At 67.2% G+C, this 20,432-nt stretch overlaps 1 protein-coding gene across 3 annotated transcripts; it reads left to right on the top strand.

Annotated features, from left to right (window-relative positions):
• Positions 1-1,651: 1,651 nt before the first annotated feature.
• On the top strand, positions 1,652-20,095 carry ITGA3 (integrin subunit alpha 3). Of its 3 annotated transcripts, XM_064174681.1 has the most exons (26): positions 1,652-1,992; positions 8,513-8,634; positions 8,718-8,800; positions 10,003-10,252; positions 10,437-10,520; positions 11,608-11,815; positions 12,048-12,241; positions 13,379-13,467; positions 13,589-13,725; positions 13,914-14,000; positions 14,087-14,154; positions 14,404-14,540; positions 14,850-14,996; positions 15,084-15,181; positions 15,326-15,491; positions 15,581-15,649; positions 15,731-15,810; positions 16,062-16,139; positions 16,291-16,393; positions 16,475-16,645; positions 16,765-16,878; positions 17,014-17,127; positions 17,757-17,855; positions 17,967-18,092; positions 18,708-18,878; positions 19,177-19,268. In XM_064174681.1, exons 1-25 carry the CDS (start codon positions 1,802-1,804, stop codon positions 18,816-18,818), a joined length of 3,126 nt encoding a protein of 1,041 aa, XP_064030751.1. In that variant the 5' UTR covers positions 1,652-1,801; the 3' UTR covers positions 18,819-18,878; positions 19,177-19,268. The 3 variants fall into 3 exon arrangements, with proteins under 3 accessions (XP_064030751.1, XP_064030749.1, XP_064030750.1); XM_064174680.1 differs by lacking the exon at positions 18,708-18,878 and having other exon boundaries at positions 1,655-1,992; positions 19,177-20,095; XM_064174679.1 differs by lacking the exon at positions 18,708-18,878 and having other exon boundaries at positions 1,653-1,992; positions 15,581-15,810; positions 19,177-20,095.
• Positions 20,096-20,432: the final 337 nt, after the last annotated feature.

Below are 20,432 nucleotides of genomic sequence, written 5' to 3'. Positions count from 1 at the left end.
GACCCCTGGAGCGTGTGGCAGCCCAGTGTGCAGAGACGGATCCATTGCACCCCAAAGTGTCCCCAGGTGGGGTGGCCACGCGGCCAGGGGTGCTGTGCCCACACGCTAAGGGATGTGGCACCTGCCAGAGACAAATGAAGAGGTGGCAGCTGGTGGGACTGGGACCAGGACCAGTCTGTGCTGGGGGACAAGGGACAGGGGATGGGGCACAGGGCAACAGTGGGGAAGGGCCTGGGGGACAAGAGATCACGGGATGGGGGGAGACGAGGGAGAGAGGACAGGGGAGCCAGAGGATGAGGGACAAGAGACAGGAATGAGGGGACAAGGGAGAAAGGAATGGGGGACAAGAGGCAGAGGATGGGGGACAGGGAATGGAAACGAGGGCCAAGGGCCAAGGGACGTGCGACAAAGGACAGGGGGACAGGGAGAAAGGGGCGGGGAGGACAAGGGGACAGGGGACGCGGGCAGAGGACAAGGGACAGCGCCTCCCGCCAGAGCCGAGCGCCGGCAGCGCTGCCCGTGGGACCGAGCGCTGCCCGTCACTGCTTCCGGCGGCACCGCGCAGCGCAGGGGCTGCGCCGGGGGTACACCGGGGCGGGGGACACAGGACATCCTGCAGCCCCCCGCCCCCCTCCCACCCCGTGTTTCCTGGCACGAGTGGGTGTGGTGTTATGATGGCTCCCGGTGACCTTCGCCTGGCGCGGGGGCCGTGGCAGCCACCAGCGCCGCCTCCCTGGGAAGGAAGCGGTGATGCTGTGGCGTCCCGCAGGGACAATGCGGTGGCCCCGTGTCACCCGCCCTGCCCGTGGCCCTGCTCCCACTCTTGGGGTCCAGATTCGATCTCGCTGCCCCCCTGAGGGTGGGGGTCTGTCCACCCAGCCCCTGGGGACTCTCCAGGTGCCACGCACCGGTTGGCACAGCCCCGAGCACCCACCCACGGCAGGAGTCCTGCACTGGGGGTCCCATCCCGGGCGAGGATGCCGTCGTGGGAGCTTCTGTGCCGGGGGTCCCCAACTTGGGAGGGGGTGTCCCGTCTTGGGGGAATCACTTCCCGCGGAGGTGCCTTATCCCGGGGGGACCCATCCTGAGGCCCCATCCAGGGGGAGGATCCTATCTTGGAGAATCCCTTCCCATGCTGGGGGTGCGGCCCCGGCGGGTCCCACCCTTGGCAAAGTCCCAGCCCGGGGGGGATGTCACATCTTGGGGGGATCTCCTCCCACGGGAGATGTCCCGCCCGGGGGAGTCCCACCCAGAAGTGACAAAGTCCCATCGCGGTGGGGGTCATATCCCACGGGGTCCCCATCCCGGGGCTGTGCCCATCCCAAAGGCTCCATCCCGAGGATCCCAGGTGTGGATTTCTCAGGACTGGGAACGGCATCCCCCGGGGGTGGTGACCCCCAAAACCCCACGCCAGGGGGCGTGGTCGGCGCCGTCAGTGGGCGGCACCAGGAGGGAGTGGGCGTGGTCACGTGTCCGCGCGCTCTCTCCCTCCGTGCACGCGCAGGTAGGGCTCCACCTCTCCCACTCCACCCCCCGGTGCGCATGCGCGGGGAGTGGGCGTGACCTCACGGGACAGGGGGCGTGGTTTTCATCGGGGGCGTGGCCTCGCCCCCGCCCCTCCCCGCAGGTGCCCGGTGGGAGCCCGGGGGGTGGATGCGCGGCCCCTTTAAGGGGAGTGCCCGGAAGGGCCCCGCCCCCGCCCCGCAGCGCACCGGCCCCGGTTGGGGCGCGGTTCGGTGGCTGCGGCCCTAAGGTGGGGTTGGGGGCGGGGGGGGGGGCGGTGGTGAGACCGGTGTGGGACATGGCGGGGAACCGCTTACCGGGCTTGTTACCGGGCTTGTTACCGGGCTTGTTAGCGCTGCTGCTGGGGGCCGCCGCCGCTTTCAACCTGGACCGAACCTTCCCGGTGCTCAAGGAGGGCTCGACCCCCGGAGGCTTCTTCGGGTTCTCGGTAGCGTTGCACCGGCAAACGGAGCGGAGGGAGCGGTGCCTGTGAGTGCCGCTTTGGAGCGGGGGGGCCTGGCTCCTGGATGGAGGGCGGGGGAGGGCTTCCCGGTGAGAGCTACCGGGCGTGGGGTGCCTGGGGTAGGGGTGGGCTGGGAGGAGGAGCTCTGGGTGGGGGCCGGGGGTCTGGGCGCTGGGGGGGGCCCAGAGGGGTCTCTCGTTAAAGGCGGTGGCCCCCGAGGCCAGGTTAGGGGTTCTGTGTCCCGGGTCACCCCCCGGAGGGGTTCGTCTCCCGATCGCGGCTTTGCTCCGCACCCCTTCTTGGACGCGGGGCCCATCCTGACCCTGGGGATTTCCGCCCCCCGCCCTTGCCAACCCTTGTTCCTCGCTGGGGTCCCCCACGCAGGACACCACTGACACGGGGTGGGTCCGGCAACAGCTCAGGGACACGCAGTGGCAGCACCGGTGGGGGGGGAGCCTGCCAGCCCCCCCTCGGCAGTTTGGAGCTGCTCCCATCCGTGGGGCCCTGCCTGCTGTGCTCCTCCGCGGGGTGGTTGGGAAGCCCCTCGTGTCCCCCCTTCAACTCTGCCCCCAGCCAGCAGCCCTGGCTCCGGGGGGGGCTGGGGAACCTGTTGAACTGTAATTCCTGCTGCTGCTGGGCAAAGCCCCAACAAAAACCCTTTTCAAGCGGTGCATTCCCCGTGCCATCCCACCGTGCCACCCACCGTGGCCCCTGCTGCCCCCCCAGCTTAGCCAGACACCCCCACAATGGGCATGGTCCCCCATCGCCAACCCCGCGGCCGGAGGTGTGAGCCGCATGTGCGGGGAAGGCGTCGGGGCTGGGCTGGGTTTGGTTTCTCTCGCTCTGGGGCACAGGATTTGGGTCGGTTTTGTTTTCCTGCTGGCTCACCTTCCCGTGGGACTCCCAGCTGTGGGCTGGGGGGTGGGAGGGGGCGTTTGGGAGCCCTGGAGGGTTGCTGCTTTTCCCTCATGCCCACGGCGGAGGAACTGGGGGCAGCTGCCGAGCGGAGGCATCTGCTGCGCCGCATTCCAGAGATGCATTCGGGCCGCTCGCCCCGCCGGGGGATGTCTTCTTCTTGCTCCCGTCCAGGAGGGAGTGAAGCTGTTCCCTGCGGAGCAGCTTGGGGCGGGGGGGGGTGTGCAGGAGCTGAGCCAGCGCCCTGAGGACACCCCCACGCCCCTCCTCCTCACGGGGAACCCGCTGGCTCCCGTCCACGGCCGAGTTCCCTTGGCTCTGGTGACATTGGAGCAGCAGGGGGGGACACGCTGAGGTCAGGGTGCTGGCTGGCACCACGGCAGCTGATCCATCTTGCCGAGGGGTTGGCAGTGGTCACCGCTTTGTCTTGGGGGGCGTGGGGGGGGGGCTCTGGCGCCGTCAGCAGCTTGCGATCCCCCGACGCGGGCCACGTGGCCCCTGCGTGTCTGAGCGTGGTGCGGGCGGGCGCGGGGGCTCCGCGGAGGGAAAGCTTTGGAACTTGAAGCCCCAAGGGATTTGCAGCCCCTTCCCCTGGCAGCCCTTCGCTGCCTGTCCGGGATGGCAGGGACAGGGAACCCTGGTGACAGCAGACTCGGGCAGGCTGTGCGGGACCTGCCCAAGCTGGGCAGGCAGAGGTGGGGGCTGGAAGGGCTGCAGGCAGCTCCTGCGGGGCCAGGGCCTGGCTTGCTTGCCTTGGGCAGAGCCAGGGGGGCACCTGCTTGTGATAGTGGCACGGAGGTGACAACTGGTGGCAGTGTCGCGACGCTCTCCTAGAGGCTGGGGGAGCAGCAGGCGCTGGGAGGGAGCTGCCTGCCCCCGGCTGCCGGCACAGAGCGGTCAGGAGGGGCTGAGCCGCACTGTTGCCTCCAGCCCTTGTCCCCAGCTTGAGGTGCCAGAGCCGTTGCAGACGGATGCAGGGAGGTGCCCCCGGTGCAGGTGTGCCCCCCAGCTCTGTGCTGGTCAAGGGGAGCCCTGCAGTGGGCTGCAGCCCCATGGTGTGGATCTGCTTCCCTCCTTCATTCCCGGTGCTGCGTGGAGGCTTCCTGCCCTTTGCCCGCTGGGCAGGTCCCCGCAGGTGCAGCCCTGCCAGGGTGGGGACAGGAAAGGAGCATTTCCTGCTGCCATCCTCCTCGCCACGGGGGTGTCCCCTGGTTGGGTTTGCCTGACCTCACTGCCATGTGGCTGCTGGAGATACGGAGGTGCTGGTGCAACCAGAGGGATGCTCTAGTTGGCATTCCCAGCAGGGATGAGGAGAGCCACTTCCCGACTGGGCACTGGCAAGGGACCAGGTTGGCACTGCAGAGCTGGCGTGACACCGGAGTGTGTCGTCCCCCCCTCCTCTGCTGCCTCCACCCCCTCGGTGCTGTTCATGTGCTGGAGCTGTGCCCATGCAAAGGTTTGTTTGCTCTCTCCTCCCGGTGCCAGGTGAAGGAGAGGTGGAAGCGTTATCAGCCCTCCGGAGATTAGGAAACTCCTTGGGCCACCGGTGCCGGGCCGGCCCCTCCCGCGGGCTCGGACGGGGGGCATGGTGTGGCTGGCGTGACCTGCGGCCACGCTGGCAGGACCCGGCAGTGTCAGATGACCCAAGCGGATTTGGGGAGGGGGCGGGGGGAAACTGAGGCACAGAGCATCCACGGCAGGAATGCTGGAGGCTGCTGGTGTGCAGTCGGTGGGGAGGCAGCCCTCACCTCTGTGACCTTCTGGGTGCCTCAGTTTCCCTCCCATGTGCCTGAGGGGGTAGGGTGGGGGTGGGGGGGTTGTTTCTTGATGTCGGGGGGGCCTTTTTGGCCCTGGCTTGCTGGTGGGGGGGAGGAGAGCGTGGCCAGCAGCTGGACTCGCAGCTTCCCTCCCCCTCGCCTGGTTCTGTGCCGATGGCTGGAGCTGGCCGAGCTCTGCTTCCCCCCCACCCCTCCCCGCCTTGGCCAGGGGCCGGGGTCCTGCGGGGCTGCGGCTCCTTGGCAGGCAGAGGGGGGACGGATGTGGGGGGGTCATCCATCCGTCCCGGCAGCCCTCCCTCTGTCCATCCCTCGCTGCTTCCAGGAGCCATCGCCCAGCTCCTTCCCGCGGGCATCAGCAGATTCGTCTGCTCAGGGCTCCCTCGGGGGGGACTGATCTTGCAGCCCCCCCACTCCAGTGGCACCGGGGGGTGGTGTGGAGCTGGCCCCAGTGTCTTGCAGGGGGGTTGGGCTCTGGGAGGACGCTCTCTGGGGCTGGGGGGGGAGGGAGTAGTTGTTTGGGGTCCTGCAGCTCATGTTGGAGAGCTGAGCTCTGGGACCTGGAGCATATTGGGGCGAGGTTTGGGGGGGGAGGGGAGTTCTTGTGCCCCACTGCCTGCCATCGGGGGGGGTAGGTCGGGGTAGAGCAGAGTTGAGTTGGAATGGGGCAGGGATGAAGTGGAATGGGGCAAGATGAGGCTGGAATGGAGCAGGGCTGAGTTGGAATGGGGCAAGATGAGGCTGGAATGGGGCAGGGATGAGGTGGAGTGGGACAAGATGGGGGTGCCAGGCCACAGCCCCCCCCACCTCTTGCCCACCCTGCTGCCTCTCCAGGCTGTCAGGAGATGGATGAGCTGTTGCCTTCCCTGCCCAGCTGCTGCCTGCCTGCTGCACACCCCAGGGAGGGGGTTTGGGGCTGGGGGGTGGTGATGCTGTTTGCGGGGGGTGGGGAGGAGCACAGACTCCTGTGGCTCAGCCTTGGGTCCCCCCCCTTTGCCATCCTCATCAGCCCTCTCCCAGCCTGGGGACGGCCACGCTTTGGAGCTGCCCAGTGCCTGGGTGCTGAGAGCATCCCGCAGCTGCCTGTCCCAGCTCAGCCAGTGCCGGCTGGGAGCCCCCCCCACGCTGCCCTGTCCCCCCCATCCCAGTCTGCAGGGCGGATTAGGACGGGCCACGGCCTCGCATTCCTGCTTCCCTCCCTCCTTCCCAGCCTCCCCCTCGCGCTGCTGCTTGGCCATCTCCTGCCTCTGCTCTGCTCCCCCAGCGCCAGGCCAGCGCCGAGCTGCATCTCCTCCTCATCCACCCCCCCGCTGCCCCCCAGCCCTGGTGGGACCAGTGCCACAAAGTGGTCCTGGCCTCCCCGGGATGGCAGCCTCAGCACCCCAGCTCCTGGGCTCCCTAGGGCTCAGTGTAGGCTCCGTGGGACGTTGGGGGCTGCCTGCTGCAGTGGGATGCGGCAGCCTGCAGCATCCCATCCCTCCCCTCCCGGGCAGGGCCTGCGGGTGGGCTGCTCTGCTGGGAAGTCTTGGCTGGAGGCAGCAAGACGCTGGAGCTGCTTGGCTTGGGCTGGCTCCCACCACCCCCTCGGGACCTGCGGGGGCACAGGCATGAGGGTGATGGTGGTTGGGAAGAGCTTTGCTTGGAGCTGGGCTCTGGCTGGGCCAGGACCACCCGGAGAGGCTGGGGACAGCCCCCAGTAAGGGGCCATGTGTGGGTCCCTGTCCCCAGGAGCCACACTAAGTGTGGGGCAGCAGCTGAGGGCTGGGGGTGCTGCTGGGGGGGGCAGGACCCCCCCATGCTTGCTCTCTGACTCACAGAGAGGCTGCACTGAGTCACCTCCCCCCTAGGTAAATGGGGACAATGGTGCCCCTTGTCCCCCCCTTTGTCCCACATCTGTCTGGGGTGGGGCTGGAGTTCTGGGGGCAGATTCCTTTGTGCCAGGCTGGCAAAAGCCAGGGGGAGCCTGACCTGACCTCCCCCAGCGTGCCCAGCTTAGCTTCCCAGCAGCCTCTACCCTCGCTCCTCTTTGGGGGGGGTGGGGGTGGTCTCTTCTGTGACCGAGCAACACCAATGTGTGCCCCCCCATGCCAAACCTGCAGCATGTGGCTGACTCAGCCCGAGCCATGCCCCTGGCAGTGCCCGTCGCGGGGGGGGCGGCGTGCCGAGGCGGGGGCTGCCTGGGGCCCCACATTCCTCCTGCGCCTGGGCTTTGAGTCAGCCGCGCAGCTCTGCCCGGACCTGCCCGGCCCGGCGGAGCCTTCCCCGGGCCCTGCCCCGCCGCTCCCTTCCCCCTGCGGGTGGGATGGGGGCAGGCAGAGTGGTCGCTGTCACCGCTAGCCCAGCTGCCTGTGCTGAGGGCTGGCCGAGTCATGGCATCAGTGCTGAGGACTGGCCAACTCCTCGCACCAGTGCCGAGCTGACCGTGCTGAGGGCTGGCCAACTCCTCACACCAGTGCCCTGTGCCAAGGTCTGGGGGCTGCAGCAGCCGTTTGGGTGCTCTGTGACCCCCTCCCCACCCCGGCAGCCCGGGGGGGCTGTGCTTCCTGCCCTGGCACGCCGCGGCCGTGCCTGCCCCGTGCCATTGTCGCTGCCTCCCAGAGGACTCCCCGCGGAAGGCCCTGCCCTTTTCCTGCCCTTTCCGGAGCCCCCCCCCCGGCCCCCTGCCCACGGCAGGGCTGTGGATCCTCTGCTGCTACCTGGGGACCCCCTCCCAGCCTCTTCCTATCCGTGTCGGGGTCCCACCGTAACCCCCCCAAGGTGATGAGAACCTGGAGCTGGGCTGCGAGTGCCAGCCTGGGCACCCCTCCAAGGATGCCAGTGCCCTCCCCCGGCATGGCACTGCCATGACTCAGCCAGGATGTCTCTGCCCCCCCAAAAGTAAGCGCCTGAGTCACCCCCCGGATGGGTGCAGCCTCCCCTGGGACCCCACAGTGTCTCTGGGACTGGTGGGGGTGGACAAGCCCAGACCCCTCCTGGCATGAGGGATGGAGCCCTCCCCACTCCCGGTGGGACTTTCCCTATCCCGGGGGGGTCTCCCCCTCCCCCAGCCCGGACCCCCATCCCTCCAGCCTCCCCTGGCAGCCTGAGCCTGTCTGCAGGACAAGCTGCAGCTGTGCTGCTTGGCCCTGGGCTGTTTACACTGCTGGGGGGCCCTGGTACTGGTCTGGGGGCTTCAGCACTGGTGTGGGGGCCCTGGGCCGGAGTGGGGGCTCTGGAACTGGTGGGAGAGCTTCAGGAGTGGTCTGGGGGCTCCAGGGCTGCTGTGGGAGCCTGGTGCTGGTCTGGGGGCTTCAGGACTGGTGAGGTCCTGGTGCTGGTGTGGGGGCCAGGTGCTGGTGGTGCCCGCAGTGTGCCAAGAGGTTCCCTGCCAGCACAGCCAGTCAGGGCTGCAGGCACCAGCCTGACCCTCCCCCCCCACCCCAGCCCCTTCCCACACTCCCCAGTGTGCCAGCTGGGGGGGGCTCAGCCCAAACTGGGGTTGTGCCCTGCCAGGACCATGTCCCCCACCCCCCCGGGAGACCTTCCCATGCCTGCCCACCCGAGGGGTGCCCCCTCCCTGCTCCGCAGCACTTGGGGGTGCTGAGGTCTGAGGTGCTCTGAGGAAACCCCTCCCTGCCCCCCCTGGCCACCATCACCTCCTCACCCTTTCCTTGGGACACCCCCAAAATGGGGTAGAGGACCTTGTGAGTGGGTGGGTGGTCCCATAGGGGTGTGACTTGCACCAGGGGAGCAGCTCCTGGCCACCATCACCTCCTCACCCTTCCCCTAGGACCCCCCCCAAAATGAAGCAGAGGACGCTGGGGGGGGCCGTGTGTGTGTGTGTCCCCTCCATCGCCTTCTCTTTCTGCCCCCCCAGGCTGCTGGTGGGGGCCCCCCGAGACGTGGAGCCAGTGAGCAGCAGCCGGACAGGAGCTGTCTATGCCTGTCCCCTCACCCCTGCCACCCGCGACTGCCAGCGCCTGGGCATCGAGCTGAAGAGTGAGTGCCCCCCCGGGACACCCCAGAGCAGCCCCCGGCTGGGGGGTCCCTCCCCCACGCTCACCTTGTCCCTTCCCCCGCAGGTGAGCCAGACAAGGCCATCATCGATGACATGTGGCTGGGGGTGACAGTCGCCAGCCAGCGGCAGCCGGCGGGGAGGGTCCTGGTGAGCAGCCCCAGCGACCCCCCGCGACAGCTCAGACCCGCGCGGTGGTGCCAAGCTGCCCCCTGGCACCAGGCAGCTGCCGCTGTTGCAGGAGTGTCCCCAGCCTGCGGGCACCCAGTCAGAGGCTGGTGTGGGGGCTGCCCCTGCCACCTCCCTGTGGTCTGGGGCTGAGAGGGGGTTTGGAGTCCTCCGCTGGGGGTGGAGGGAGTGAAGCTTCTGGGAGCCTCTCGGATGTCCTTGGGAGCACCTGGGGGGGTCAGGAGCCTCTCAGATGTCCTTGGGAGCACCTGGGGGGGTCAGGAGCATCTCAGATGTCCTTGGGAGCATCCCAGGAACATCCCAGGTGTCCTTGGGAACTCCTCAGGTGTTCTTGGAAGCATTTGGATGTTGTTAGGAGTGTCTCAAGAGCATCCGAGATGGCCCTGAGATGTTCCCAGGAATGTCCAAGATGCTCTTGAAGGTGTCCCCAGAAGCTTCTGAGGTTCTCCCAGGAGCATCTCTGATATTCTCAGGAGTATTTCAGGACCACCTCAGATCTCCTGGAAAACATCTTTGGAACATCCTGGATGTTCTCAGGAGCACCTCAGGAGCATCTCGGATGCTGTCAGGAGCTCTCAGCTGGTGGTGCCCTGTAGCCCACCCTGGCCAGGACAGAACTGTGACACCTGAGCTGTGCTCACAGCCTGGCAGCCTCCATTCATCCCTACCAGTGGCACCAGGGCAGAGGCAGCACAAGGAGCAGGCCCCTGGTGGGGAGGAGGGGAACTTTGCACCCCTTCATTTTTGGGGGGCACTGAGATGGGCACCATCCTGCAGGCCTGCACTCAGTGCTACACCAGGGTGCTGTGGTTGAGCAGGGAGGAGCAGCAGGAACCTGGTGGCTCTGGGGAGGAGAGGAGTTGCCCTCCTTCATCTCTGGGGGCACCAAAGTGGGCACTGAGGCTGTGGGGAGGAGAGGAGTTGCCCTCCTTCATCTCTGGGGGCACCAAGGTGGGCACTGAGGCTCTGGGGAGGAGAGGAGTTGCCCTCCTTCATCTCTGGGGGCACCAAAGTGGGCACTGAGGCTGTGGGGAGGAGAGGAGTTGCCCTCCTTCATCTCTGGGGGCACCAAGGTGGGCACTGAGGCTGTGGGGAGGAGAGGAGTTGCCCTCCTCCGTTTCTGGTGCCCCCCAGGTGGCACTGAGGTGGGCTCTGCCCCGCAGGCCTGTGCCCACCGCTACACCAAGGTGCTGTGGTCGGGCAGCGAGGACCAGCGGCGCATGGTGGGCAGGTGCTACGTGCGGGGCAACGACCTGGGCCTGAACATCAGCGACGAGTGGCAGACCTACCACAACGAGATGTGCAACTCCAACACCGACAGCGACGAGACTGGCATGTGCCAGATGGGCGCCAGCGCCGGCTTCGCCGCCAACATCATCTACTTCGGGGCGCCTGGCGCCTACAACTGGCAGGGTGAGTGTGCCCCCCCCGCCCCCGCAGGGGCGTCTCTGAAGGGTCCCTTCCAACCCCTGACATCCTGGCTCTGGTGCCCCCCCCATGGGGCATCCCCTCCCGTGGGCGTGTGGGCGTGTGTGCTGAGCTGGGGGTGGGCTGGGGGCTGCTGCTCCCCAGGGGTTTGAGCTGCCCCCCATTGCAGGTACTGACTACATGCTGCAGCGGGAGATGTGGGACCTGCACGACTTCTCCTACCCCAACACCAAGAGTGGCAACACCTACATAGGTGAGGGGCAGCAGGGCAGGAGGCTTCTTTTGGGGGGTGCTTGGGGTGGGGAGGAGGTTTGGGGTCTGTGGATTCGGAGGGAACCTTCAGGGTGGGTGTTGGAGGGGTTTGAGGTAGATGTGATGAGCCCCAAGGGTTCATGGAATGGCCTGGGTGGGAAGGGACCACAAAGCTCACCCAGTTCTGGCCCCCCCTGGCATGGGCAGGGACCCCTCCCTGAGCTTGGGTTGCTCAAGGCCTCATCCAGCCTTGGCCTTGGACACCTCCCTGGGCACCTGAGAGCTGGGTGGTGTGGGCAGGGCTGTGAGGTGACACCAAGGTGGGCAGGGGGCTGGAGGGGGTCACAGAACCTTCAGTTTGGTTGGAAGAGACCCTTGAGATCTTGGAGCCCAACCCTCAGCCCATCCCTGCCAGGGCACCACTGCACCATGGCCCTCAGCACCACCTCTCCATGGTTCCAAACCCCTCCAGGGATGGGCACAGCTTGGCCCAGGGCTGTAGAGAGCAATGAGGTCTCCCTCAGCCTCCTCTCCAGGCTGCACACCCCCAGCCCTGTTCTGCAGACCCTTCCCCACCTCTGCTGCCCTTCTCTGGCCCTGCCCCTCAATGTCCTTCCTGCAGAGAGGGCCCAAAACTGGACCCAGCACTGAGGCTGTGGCCCCAGCAGTGCCCAGCCCAGGGGCACAGTCACCTTGGTAGCCCTGCTGCCCACACCACTGTGCCCCAAGCCAGGCTGCTGGTGCCCTTCTCGGCCACCTGGGCACACATTGGCTCATCTCCAGCCAGCTGCTGACCACCACCCCCCGGTCCTTTCCCACCGGGCACTTTCCGGGCACCCCCCCCAAGCCTGCAGCCTTCCAGGGGTGGTTGTGACCCAGCACAGGACCCAGCCCTCGACTTTGCCCACCCCCATCCCACTGCCCCTCAGCCCCCGGGCCCAGCCTGGGCAGGTTCCTCCGCGGAGCCTCCTGCCCTCGGGCAGATCATCCCAGCTCGGTGTCACCGCGGCGTGGGGACCCGTGGGGAGGGGAGGGCACGGAGGGGGCAGGTTCCTGCTGGCGCCCATCTCACCGTGGGCATGGGGCAGGGTACACGGCGGAGGTGGGCAGCGCCGTGCTGCAGCAGGACAGGGTGACGATGGTGACAGGAGCCCCTCGCTACAACCACACCGGCGCCGTCTACCTGCTGAGCCGCAGCCCGCAGCAGGCGCTGCAGAGGAGCCTCCTCCTGCCCGGCCACCAAGTGGGCTCCTACTTCGGCAGCGCCCTGGCCCTGGCAGACCTCAACAACGACGGGTGAGGGCAGGAGGCTGGCGGGACCCCCCCGGCTCCGAGGGGTGCGGGGAGGGCTCCGCATGGCCCCAGTTCGAGGGGGGGGTTGTGGGTCACAGCGTGGGGGCAGACACAGCGCTCGGGGTGGGGAAGGGGCTCTGGAGGGGTCCACACAGCTTAGAGCGGGGCGGGGGGGGGGGGGAGGGTTGGGGTCGTGTGGCAGCCCCCAGCCCCCATTGGTGCCTTGGCCCCGCAGGTGGCAGGACCTGGTGGTGGGGGCCCCCTACTACTTCCAGCGGAAGCAGGAGGTGGGGGGCGCAGTCTACGTCTACATGAACGAGGTGGGGCAGTTCCAGCCGCAGCCCAGCCTGCGCCTCACCGGCCCCAGCGGCTCTGCCTTCGGCCTCGCCCTGGCCAGCATCGGGGACCTCAACCAGGATGGCTTCCAGGGTGAGGAGCTGGGCACCCTGCTGGGGGGGCATGGATGGGGTACAGCAGGACTGCCTTTGGGGTGGGGGTGTCCTCGGGTGAGAGAGGATCCCACGGGAGGAGGTGTGGGGGGCTCTGGAGAAGCCTGAGATTAAAGGAATCCCAGCGGGGGGGGTGGGAAGGGACCTGTGGAGATCACCAGCCCAAACCCCCCCTGCTCCAGCAAGGCACCCACAGCAGCTTGCCCAGCAGCACAGTGCCCAGGGGGGGTGGAAGCTCTCCAGACCAGGAGACTCCACAGCCCCTCTGGGCAGCCTGCCCCAAGGCTCTGCACCCTCACACCAAGCAACTTTCTCCTCCTGCTCAGGTGGAGCTTCCTGGGCCCCAGCCTGTGCCCACTGCCCCTTGTGCTGTCCCTGGGCACCACTGAGCAGAGTCTGGCCCCAGCCTCTTGCCCCCTACAGCTCCTTCAGCTCTTGCTGGGCACTGCTCAGCTGCCCTCTGGGGCTGCTCTGCTGCAGGCTCTCAGCCCCAGGGCTCAGCCTTTGCTCCTCCCAGAGCTGCCCCAGGCCCTCAGCAGCTCTGCAGCCTCCTCTGGGCTCTCTCCAGCAGTTCTCTCTCTCTCTCTCGAGCTGGGCAGCCCAGAGCTGGGCACAGGACTCCAGATGTGGCCTCACCAGGGCAGAGTAGAGGGGCAGGAGAACCTCCCTTGCCCTGCTGCCCACACTCTTCTTAATGCCCCCCAGGAGCCCACTGCCCTTCTTGGTGCTGAGGGCACACTGCTGGCTCATGGGCATCTGTCCCCCAGCACCCCCAGGTCCTTCTCCTTGGAGCTGCTTCCAGCAGACCCCCCCCAGCTGTCTGCTGCAGGAGGTTGTTCCTCCCCGGGGACAGGACCCTACACTTGCCCCCTCCACCCAGCTCTCCAGGGGGCATCTTGGGGGGAGTGCATGGAAGGAGCAGAGGAACTGAGTGAGAGCTGAGTGTGAGGGTGGTGGGAGAGAGGCTGGGGAGCTGTGGAGGTGCTGTGGGGCAGCCCCAAACCCTTCCCCGTGGGGCTGACCCTGTTCTCCCCCCCACGGGGGCTCCTGTAGAGGCACCTGGCAGTCTGGCTCTCTCTCATCCCCCGTGGGGCTGACTCTCTTCTTCTCCTCACAGACATCGCCGTGGGGGCTCCTTTCGAGGGACCTGGCAAGGTCTACATCTACCACAGCAGTGCCCGAGGGCTGCTGGACACACCCCGGCAGGTAACAGGCCCCTCGCTGGCACCCTGGGCACTCCCAGTGCCCTCCCAGCACCCTGTGCTCCAGCGTGGGGCTCTGTGGGGCTGGTGAGCAATGGGTGGCACCTTCCCCCTCCCAACCCCAGGTGATCAGTGGGTCAGACCTGGGCCCTGCCAGCATGAGGACCTTTGGGTACTCGCTGAGTGGGGGCCTGGACGTGGATGGCAACTCCTACCCTGACCTGCTGGTGGGCAGCTTGGCAGAGAGGATTGTCCTGCTCAGGTAAGGGGCCTGGCATTGGTGGGCATCCTGCAGCTGCCTGCTCTCAGCCACCTCCCAGGGCTGGATCCTGCCTCTGCCAGCATCGCAGGGCACAGAGCTGGGCACAGAGACCTGTGCCCAGCTCCGGGAGCTAGCACCAGGCAAGGAGCTGGCACTGCTTGCACTCAGCCCTCCCCATCTGTGCCCAGGGCTCGCCCTGTGATCAACATCTTGGACAAGACCTTCATGGTGACCCCCAGCAAGGTGGACCCTGCCCGGTGCACCCCCGACTCCTGGTGAGCCCCCAGCGGGTGCCAGTGCAGCCAGTGCCACTCGTGTCACTGCTGCTGGCTCCACTCATGCCCCTCTCTGTGCCCCCCAGCATCACGGTGACCCTTTGCTTCTCCTACGAGCAGAGTGCTGCAGACCCCAAGTACCAGGAGGAGATCAGTGAGTGCCCAGGGCACAGCTGCCTGTGCCCCTGCCACACGGCCAGCACTTGTGCAAGGGGGTGGGCACACCCTGGGGGCACATGTGGGCGTGCAAGGGGGGGCCTGGGCACATGTGGGGGCGTGCAGATGTGTGTGCACAGGGGATGTGGGCACGCAGGGCACAGGGGCAGAGGGGCTGTGTCGGGGAGCACAGAGGGCACAGGGGCACAGAGGGCACACACATGTGCACCCCTTGCTCTCCCCACAGCTCTGGAGTACTTCCTGGAGGCTGACAGGGATCGGCACCCCCCCAGGGTCAGGTTTTTGGGCACACACTCAGCCTCCTACCGTGGCACCTTCATCATGCCTGGCACCCGCTGCCAGTCCAAGGAGCTGCTGCTGCTGGTGAGTGGGCATGAGGGCGGGGGGGTGCACGGGGGGGGCTCTGCTGCTTGCACTGGACCTGGGAGATGTGGAGAGGAGAGGGCTGGTGGGGATGAGGTTCTGGGGACCAGCAGAGCCAGGAAAAGAGCTCCTCCCCTCCTCCCCTCCCTCCCCTCCCCTCCTTCCTTCCCCTCCCCTCTCCTTCCCTCCCCTGCACTGAGTCTGTTTGCTCTCAGGGCCGAGAGCTGCCTCCCAGATGTGGCCAGGGACTGGAGCTGGAGGGGGTCAGGGAGGGAGCTGGGACTTGACTGTGATTTCTGCCCCCTCCAGGACAACATCCGGGACAAGCTGCACCCCATTGTGCTCTCCATGAACTACTCCCTGCTGGAGCAGCCCAGGAGCTTCCAGCTCGGCCCCCACTCCCTGGACGCCTTCCCCGTCCTCAACCAGGACCAGTCCCACGAGAACGAGACCAAGGTGCTGGCGTGGGGACCCTCCACGTGGGTGGAGAGGTGAGCCCGGCTGGGGGCCAGGGGGGCTGACCAGGGTGGCCTTGCCCTGCAGGTGGAGTTCCAGAAGGAGTGTGGCTCCGACAACAAATGCTACAGCAACCTGCAGCTGCAGAGCAGCTTCCTCACCGACCAGAACCAGCCCCTGCCCAGGTGCCTGCAGGCCCCTCCCTGGCCCCAGCCCCACTGCGGGTCGTGGCTCACCCCTCGGCCTCTCCTGGGCTGTGCCAGGGCCGGGCAGAGGTCCCCACGGTCCCCATCCCACCCGGGAGCTGAGTGGGGCTGCTCTGTGCGCAGGGTGAATGGGACCCAGGTGCTGCAGTACAGCAGGGACACGAGGAAGCTCTTCCTGAGCATCAACATCACCAACGTCCCGAGCAGCCCTGCCAACGGGGAGGATGCCCACGAGGCTCTGCTCAACGTCACCGTGCCAGGCAGCCTCCTGCCCTCCTCCGTGCGCCCGGTAGGTCACGGCCGTGGTGCCCCTGGCACAAGGCAGAAGGACCACGGGGAGCCCTGCTGAGGGGTTCCTCACCCTCTTCTCCCCCCCAGAGTGGAGCCTGCACCTTCATGGAGACAGTGCTCTGTGAGCTGGGCAACCCTTTCAAGAGGAACCAGAGGGTGAGTGCTCCCCACGGCCCCCCCTGCCCTCCTCCCGGGGCTGGCATGGAGCTGAGGGTCCATGGTCCCTGTGTGCTGCAGGCAGAGCTGATCATCACCTTCGAGGCCATCGGGATCATGCTGGACACTCGGGAGATCTCCGTGTGGATGGAGCTGTCCACGTGAGTGCTCCTGGGGCAGAGGCTGGGCAGAGGCTGCCTGGGCTGGGGATGGTTCCTCTCCCCCTCGCTGGCAACGTGGGGCTGGGTTGGGATCATATCCAGTGCTGGTCCAGTAAGGACTGGGAAGCTGGCAGGGCCCTGGGATGGGCAGGATGGGGACCCTGTGGCTCTGGCTGGGGGGAGGTGGGGGTTGCCCCATTGTCATCTGGGGGCTGGTGGGTGGCAGATGCTGATCCTGGTACCGTGGGCAGGCAAAGCACCCAGGAGGACTTGCAGCCTGTGCTGGCCAAGCTGCTGGTGGACTACAGCATCCAGTCCTCACTGACCATGTGAGTGGCCCCAGCCCTCTGTGCCCCACTCAACCTGAATTTGGCTATGTGGAGAGTGGGCACAGCTCCCCCTGTCCCAGGACGGGGCCAAGGGACTGCCCGAGATGCTCCCTGCCCTCCTTCCCATGCCTGTGCCCTCTGCTGTCCCCAGAGCCTTCTCCCACACCCAGTCACACTTCAGTGGCACAGTGGTGGGGGAGTCAGCCATGAGGAAGGAGCAGGACGTGGGCAGCCCACTCAGCTTCGACTTCCAGGTGAGCTGGGGGGGGCTGGAGGCCAGGGCGGGGCTGGGGGGGCTGGAGGGGTGGTCTCTTATCTCCCCCTCTGCTTGGCAGGTGACCACCAAGGGCGAATCGCTGGGCAGCCTGGGCACCATCCTGCTGGGCTTCGAGTGGCCCTACGAGATCCCCAACGGCAAATGGCTCCTGTACCCCACCCAGATCCTGGTCAACGGCAACGAGAGCTGCCAGCCCCCCGGGGGGGTCATTAACCCCCTCAACCTCACCGTGAGTGCCCCTGCCCCTGCTGCCCGCCGGGAGCATGCCCCTGCCTCCGCTGCCTGGGGGCCCTCTGCCCTGGGTGGGCAAAGCCCAGGCTCTGAGGGGGCTCCTTTCACCCCCCCCAGCTGCTGGAGGAGCAGGAACCATCCCGGCAGAGACGGGAGCTGGAGGCCCCCGAGCCAGGAGAGCCCCCCCCGACCCTGGCCACTGCCAAGAAAGCCAAGTCAGAAGTGGTGCTGGTGAGTTGGTGACAGGGCAGGGAGTGGTCCAGCAGCACATCCTGCCCAGCAGGACCCCCACGCAGGCTGCTGCTTGGCACTGCGGTGGTGCACTGGGGGCACCTCCTCCCCTGACCCCCACCCCTCACCTCCCAGAGCTGCTCCAAGGGCACCGCTCGCTGCGTCTGGTTCGAGTGCCCTCTGCTGCACACACAGCACCCAACCACCTTCAGCCTCCGTGCCCGCGTCTGGAACAGCACTTTCATCGAGGTGGGCCCGGGGGCTGCCGGGGGCGGGGGGGAAGCAGGGCACGGAGCCTGCCAGGCTCAGCTCGGCAGCTAACGCCCAGCCCTTGCCTCTTCCGTCACCTGTGCGCTGTGTCCCTCCTGTCCATCCTGTGTTCCCCCTGGCGTCCACGGCCCCTCACTGCCACCATCCACGGTCCCATCTGTCCATCATCCGTGTCCCTGTGTCCCTGTCCCTACTTCTGTCACCTCTGCGTCTCCTCTTCTGCCTCCCACGTTCCCTGGCTTCTGTCCCCACTTCCATCATCCATGTTCCACCTTCTGCCATCCATGTCCTCTCTTCTGTCATCTGCACCCCCCTGATCCATCACCCACATCCCCTCGCTGCCACCATCCACATTGCCCCTCACGCCATTTGTGCTTCCCCTTCCACCACGTGCCCCTGCTCCTGTCACCTGTGTCCCCCACTTCCACCATCCACGTCTCCCCTCCTCTGTGTCCTCCCACCTGTCATCCATCCCCCACCTCCCATCCTGGTGTCCCCTCCTTCTGTCACCTGTGTCCCCCTCATCTGCCATCCATGCCCCCACCTCCCTCACGCTGTCCCCACCTTCTGTCGCCCCTGTTCCCCCTTCCACCCCCGTGCCCCCCCAGGAGTACCACGACTTTGACCGGGTGAAGGTGGATGGCACAGCCACGCTCTTCCTCCGCACCCACGTGCCCACCATCACCATGAGGAACCACAGCGTGCGGGTGAGCTGCCGCGCCCCGGGCCGGGCCGGGAGGGGCCTCCGGGAAGCTGCCCCCTGACGAGGCTGCGCTCCCTCGGCCCCTGACGAGGCTGCGCTCCCTCGGCCCCTGCAGTTCTCGGTGGATGTGGACTCGGAGCTGACGGAGGAGCAGCCTGCCGAGATCGCGCTGTGGCTGGTGCTGGTGGCGGTGGCTGCAGGGCTGCTGCTGCTGGGGCTCATCATCCTCCTGCTCTGGAAGGTGAGGGGGGCCCAGACCTGCGCCCCCCACACAGGAGGGGCTGCAGGAGCTGTGCTGAGACCTGACAGGCTCGTGGCTGCTGTGGCCTTCCTTGCCTGGAGAAGGGATGCTTGGAGCAGTGGGTGGAAGGTGGCCCCACCCTAGGGGTTGGAAGGTCCCCCCCCATCCCTGGGCTGGAAGGTGCCCACCCAGGTGGCAGATACCTCCCCAGGAAGGTGCCTGGCAGCAGAGTGATGAGGAAGAGGAGCAGAGACTACCCAAACTTGTCCCCTGGCACACCCAAAGCAGGGCTGAATGATGGCACCTCCTCACCCCATGGCCTCCACACCTACACTTCAAGGGCTGGTTTGGGGCGGGGGGGGCTGTTCCCCTGAGGACCCCTAACTGCCTCCCCACGGTGGCTCCCGGTGGTTCCCGGTGGCTCCCGCGGGTCCCGGTGGCTCCCGGTGGTTCCCGCGGGTCCCGGTGGCTCCCACGGCTTCGCAGTTCCACTCACCCCGCAGCATCCCCGGCGCCAGGGGCGCAACAGAGCAGCTCAGTGCCCTGCGGGGGGGTGACCAGGAGCCCCCCCAGCCCCTCTGCTGTGCCCCCTGACCCTGTCGCCTCCTCCCGCAGTGTGGCTTCTTCCGGCGAGCCAACACCAGAGCCATGTACGAGGCCAAGGGGCAGAAGGCGGAGATGAGGATCCAGCCCTCGGAAACCAAGCGGCTGACGGACGACTACTAACGGGGGGGGGGTCACGCACAGCCCTGCTGCCCCCCCCGGGGTGCCCACGCCCCCCGCTTGGTAATGCCAGCGGCATCCTCCTCCTCCTCCTGCTCTGCAGCCTCCTCTCCTCTTCCTCACTGCCTCGGCTCTCCTGCCAGCTTCTGTAGGGTCTGGGCAGAGCTCAGGGGGTCTGTGGGGGCCTCTGCCAGGTGCTGCAGGGTGGCTGCTGCCTCTGCTCTGCTCTCTGTTGTCTCTGGGGTCTCCAGCCCCACACTGGCTTCCTCCAGTTCAACACTGACCCTCTCCAGCCCCACACCAACCTCCTTCAGACCCACCCTGACCTTCTCCCCTCCCTCCCTCTCTCTCCCCGCTCCAGTGTGACTTCTTCCACCGGCCCCGTTACTACCGGATCATGCCCAAGTACCACGCGGTGAGGATCCGGCAGGACCAACGCTACCAGCCCGGCGGCCTCCTGCCCCGCCGGCACAAGAAGCTCTGGGTGACCAAATGGCAGGAGCCGGACAAGTACTACTGACCCCCCCAGCCCCCCCAGGCCTCCTGCCCGGGGAGCACCAGGACCCCCCTGTGACTTTGCACAAGCTGATCCCGCCCTGGCCCCATCCCACGTCCCGGTGCTGGCTTCCTCCCGCTCCTGTCTGCTCCTCCAGGCTCTCGCACGCTCACGGGGACGAGCTCCGAGTGTCCCCTCCCCCCCCACGCCACACCTCCCCGACGTGACCGCTGCTGGTCTCACCGAGTGCCTTCTCCCCGCACAGACACTCCTGCCACGTCCTCACCCGTGGGGAAACTTCCCTGCACACGAGGACAGGTCCTTGCACGCTGGGACACGCCTGTGTGTCCCCCCCCACTCCTGCATCCCCCCCACCCGCTGCTGACGCAGGCCCCTGGGTGCAAGAGCCTCTGCTCTCCCCGTGCTGGAGGGGAGGGGTGGTTGGAGCTTCGTTTCTCCACCTTCCTCCTCCTCTTCCTCTTCCCCAAAGCACTGCAGGAGCCCGATCCTGGATGTTCCCCCCCACCAAATCCTTTTCCCACTCTGCCTTGCAGGTGGGGGGGTGCCCCCTCCCACCCCCCCTCAGCCTTACCCGCGGGGGTCCGTCCCGCCCCCTGGACGCCGCCCCAGGGGTTAAGTTATTCCCTGTGCCTCTCGCTGGGGTTCGGTGTTGAGCTGGTACTGGGGGCTGTGGGAGGGGGAGGTCCTGCACCGCCCCCCCCCGGCCCCTGCTCATGCCTCGTCCCTGCCCGCTGCTGGGGCCCAATAAATCCGGGATTTGTAACCTCTCGTCCCTTCGGGGTGCCCGGGGCCCGGTTCCCGGAGGGGTTTTTTGGGGGGGTACAGAAGGTGAAGGTGGGGGATGGGTGGGGAGTAGCCCAGGGGTGCAGTAGTAGGGGGAGCAGACCCCAGGTTGCCTGGGGTCCAACTGGGGAGGGCTGTTGGGGGTCCTCTGCCAGGGGAGCAGGGATCTGGGGGGTCAATAATAAGGGGGGGGCAGGCAGGGGGCGCTACCGGGGAACGAAGGGTTAAAGGAGAGGGGACAGTGGGGGGGGGGGCAGAAGGAAGGGGCGGGGTTAGAAGCCAGGGGGTGTGGCTAGAGGGGAGGTGGAGCGTCCAGT

The sequence above is a fragment of the Pogoniulus pusillus genome, chromosome 40 (genome assembly GCF_015220805.1).
Source record: "Pogoniulus pusillus isolate bPogPus1 chromosome 40, bPogPus1.pri, whole genome shotgun sequence".
Taxonomy (NCBI): domain Eukaryota; kingdom Metazoa; phylum Chordata; class Aves; order Piciformes; family Lybiidae; genus Pogoniulus; species Pogoniulus pusillus.
The sequence above is the reverse complement of the archived record's forward strand: the minus strand, read 5'-3'. Positions and strand labels throughout refer to the sequence as shown.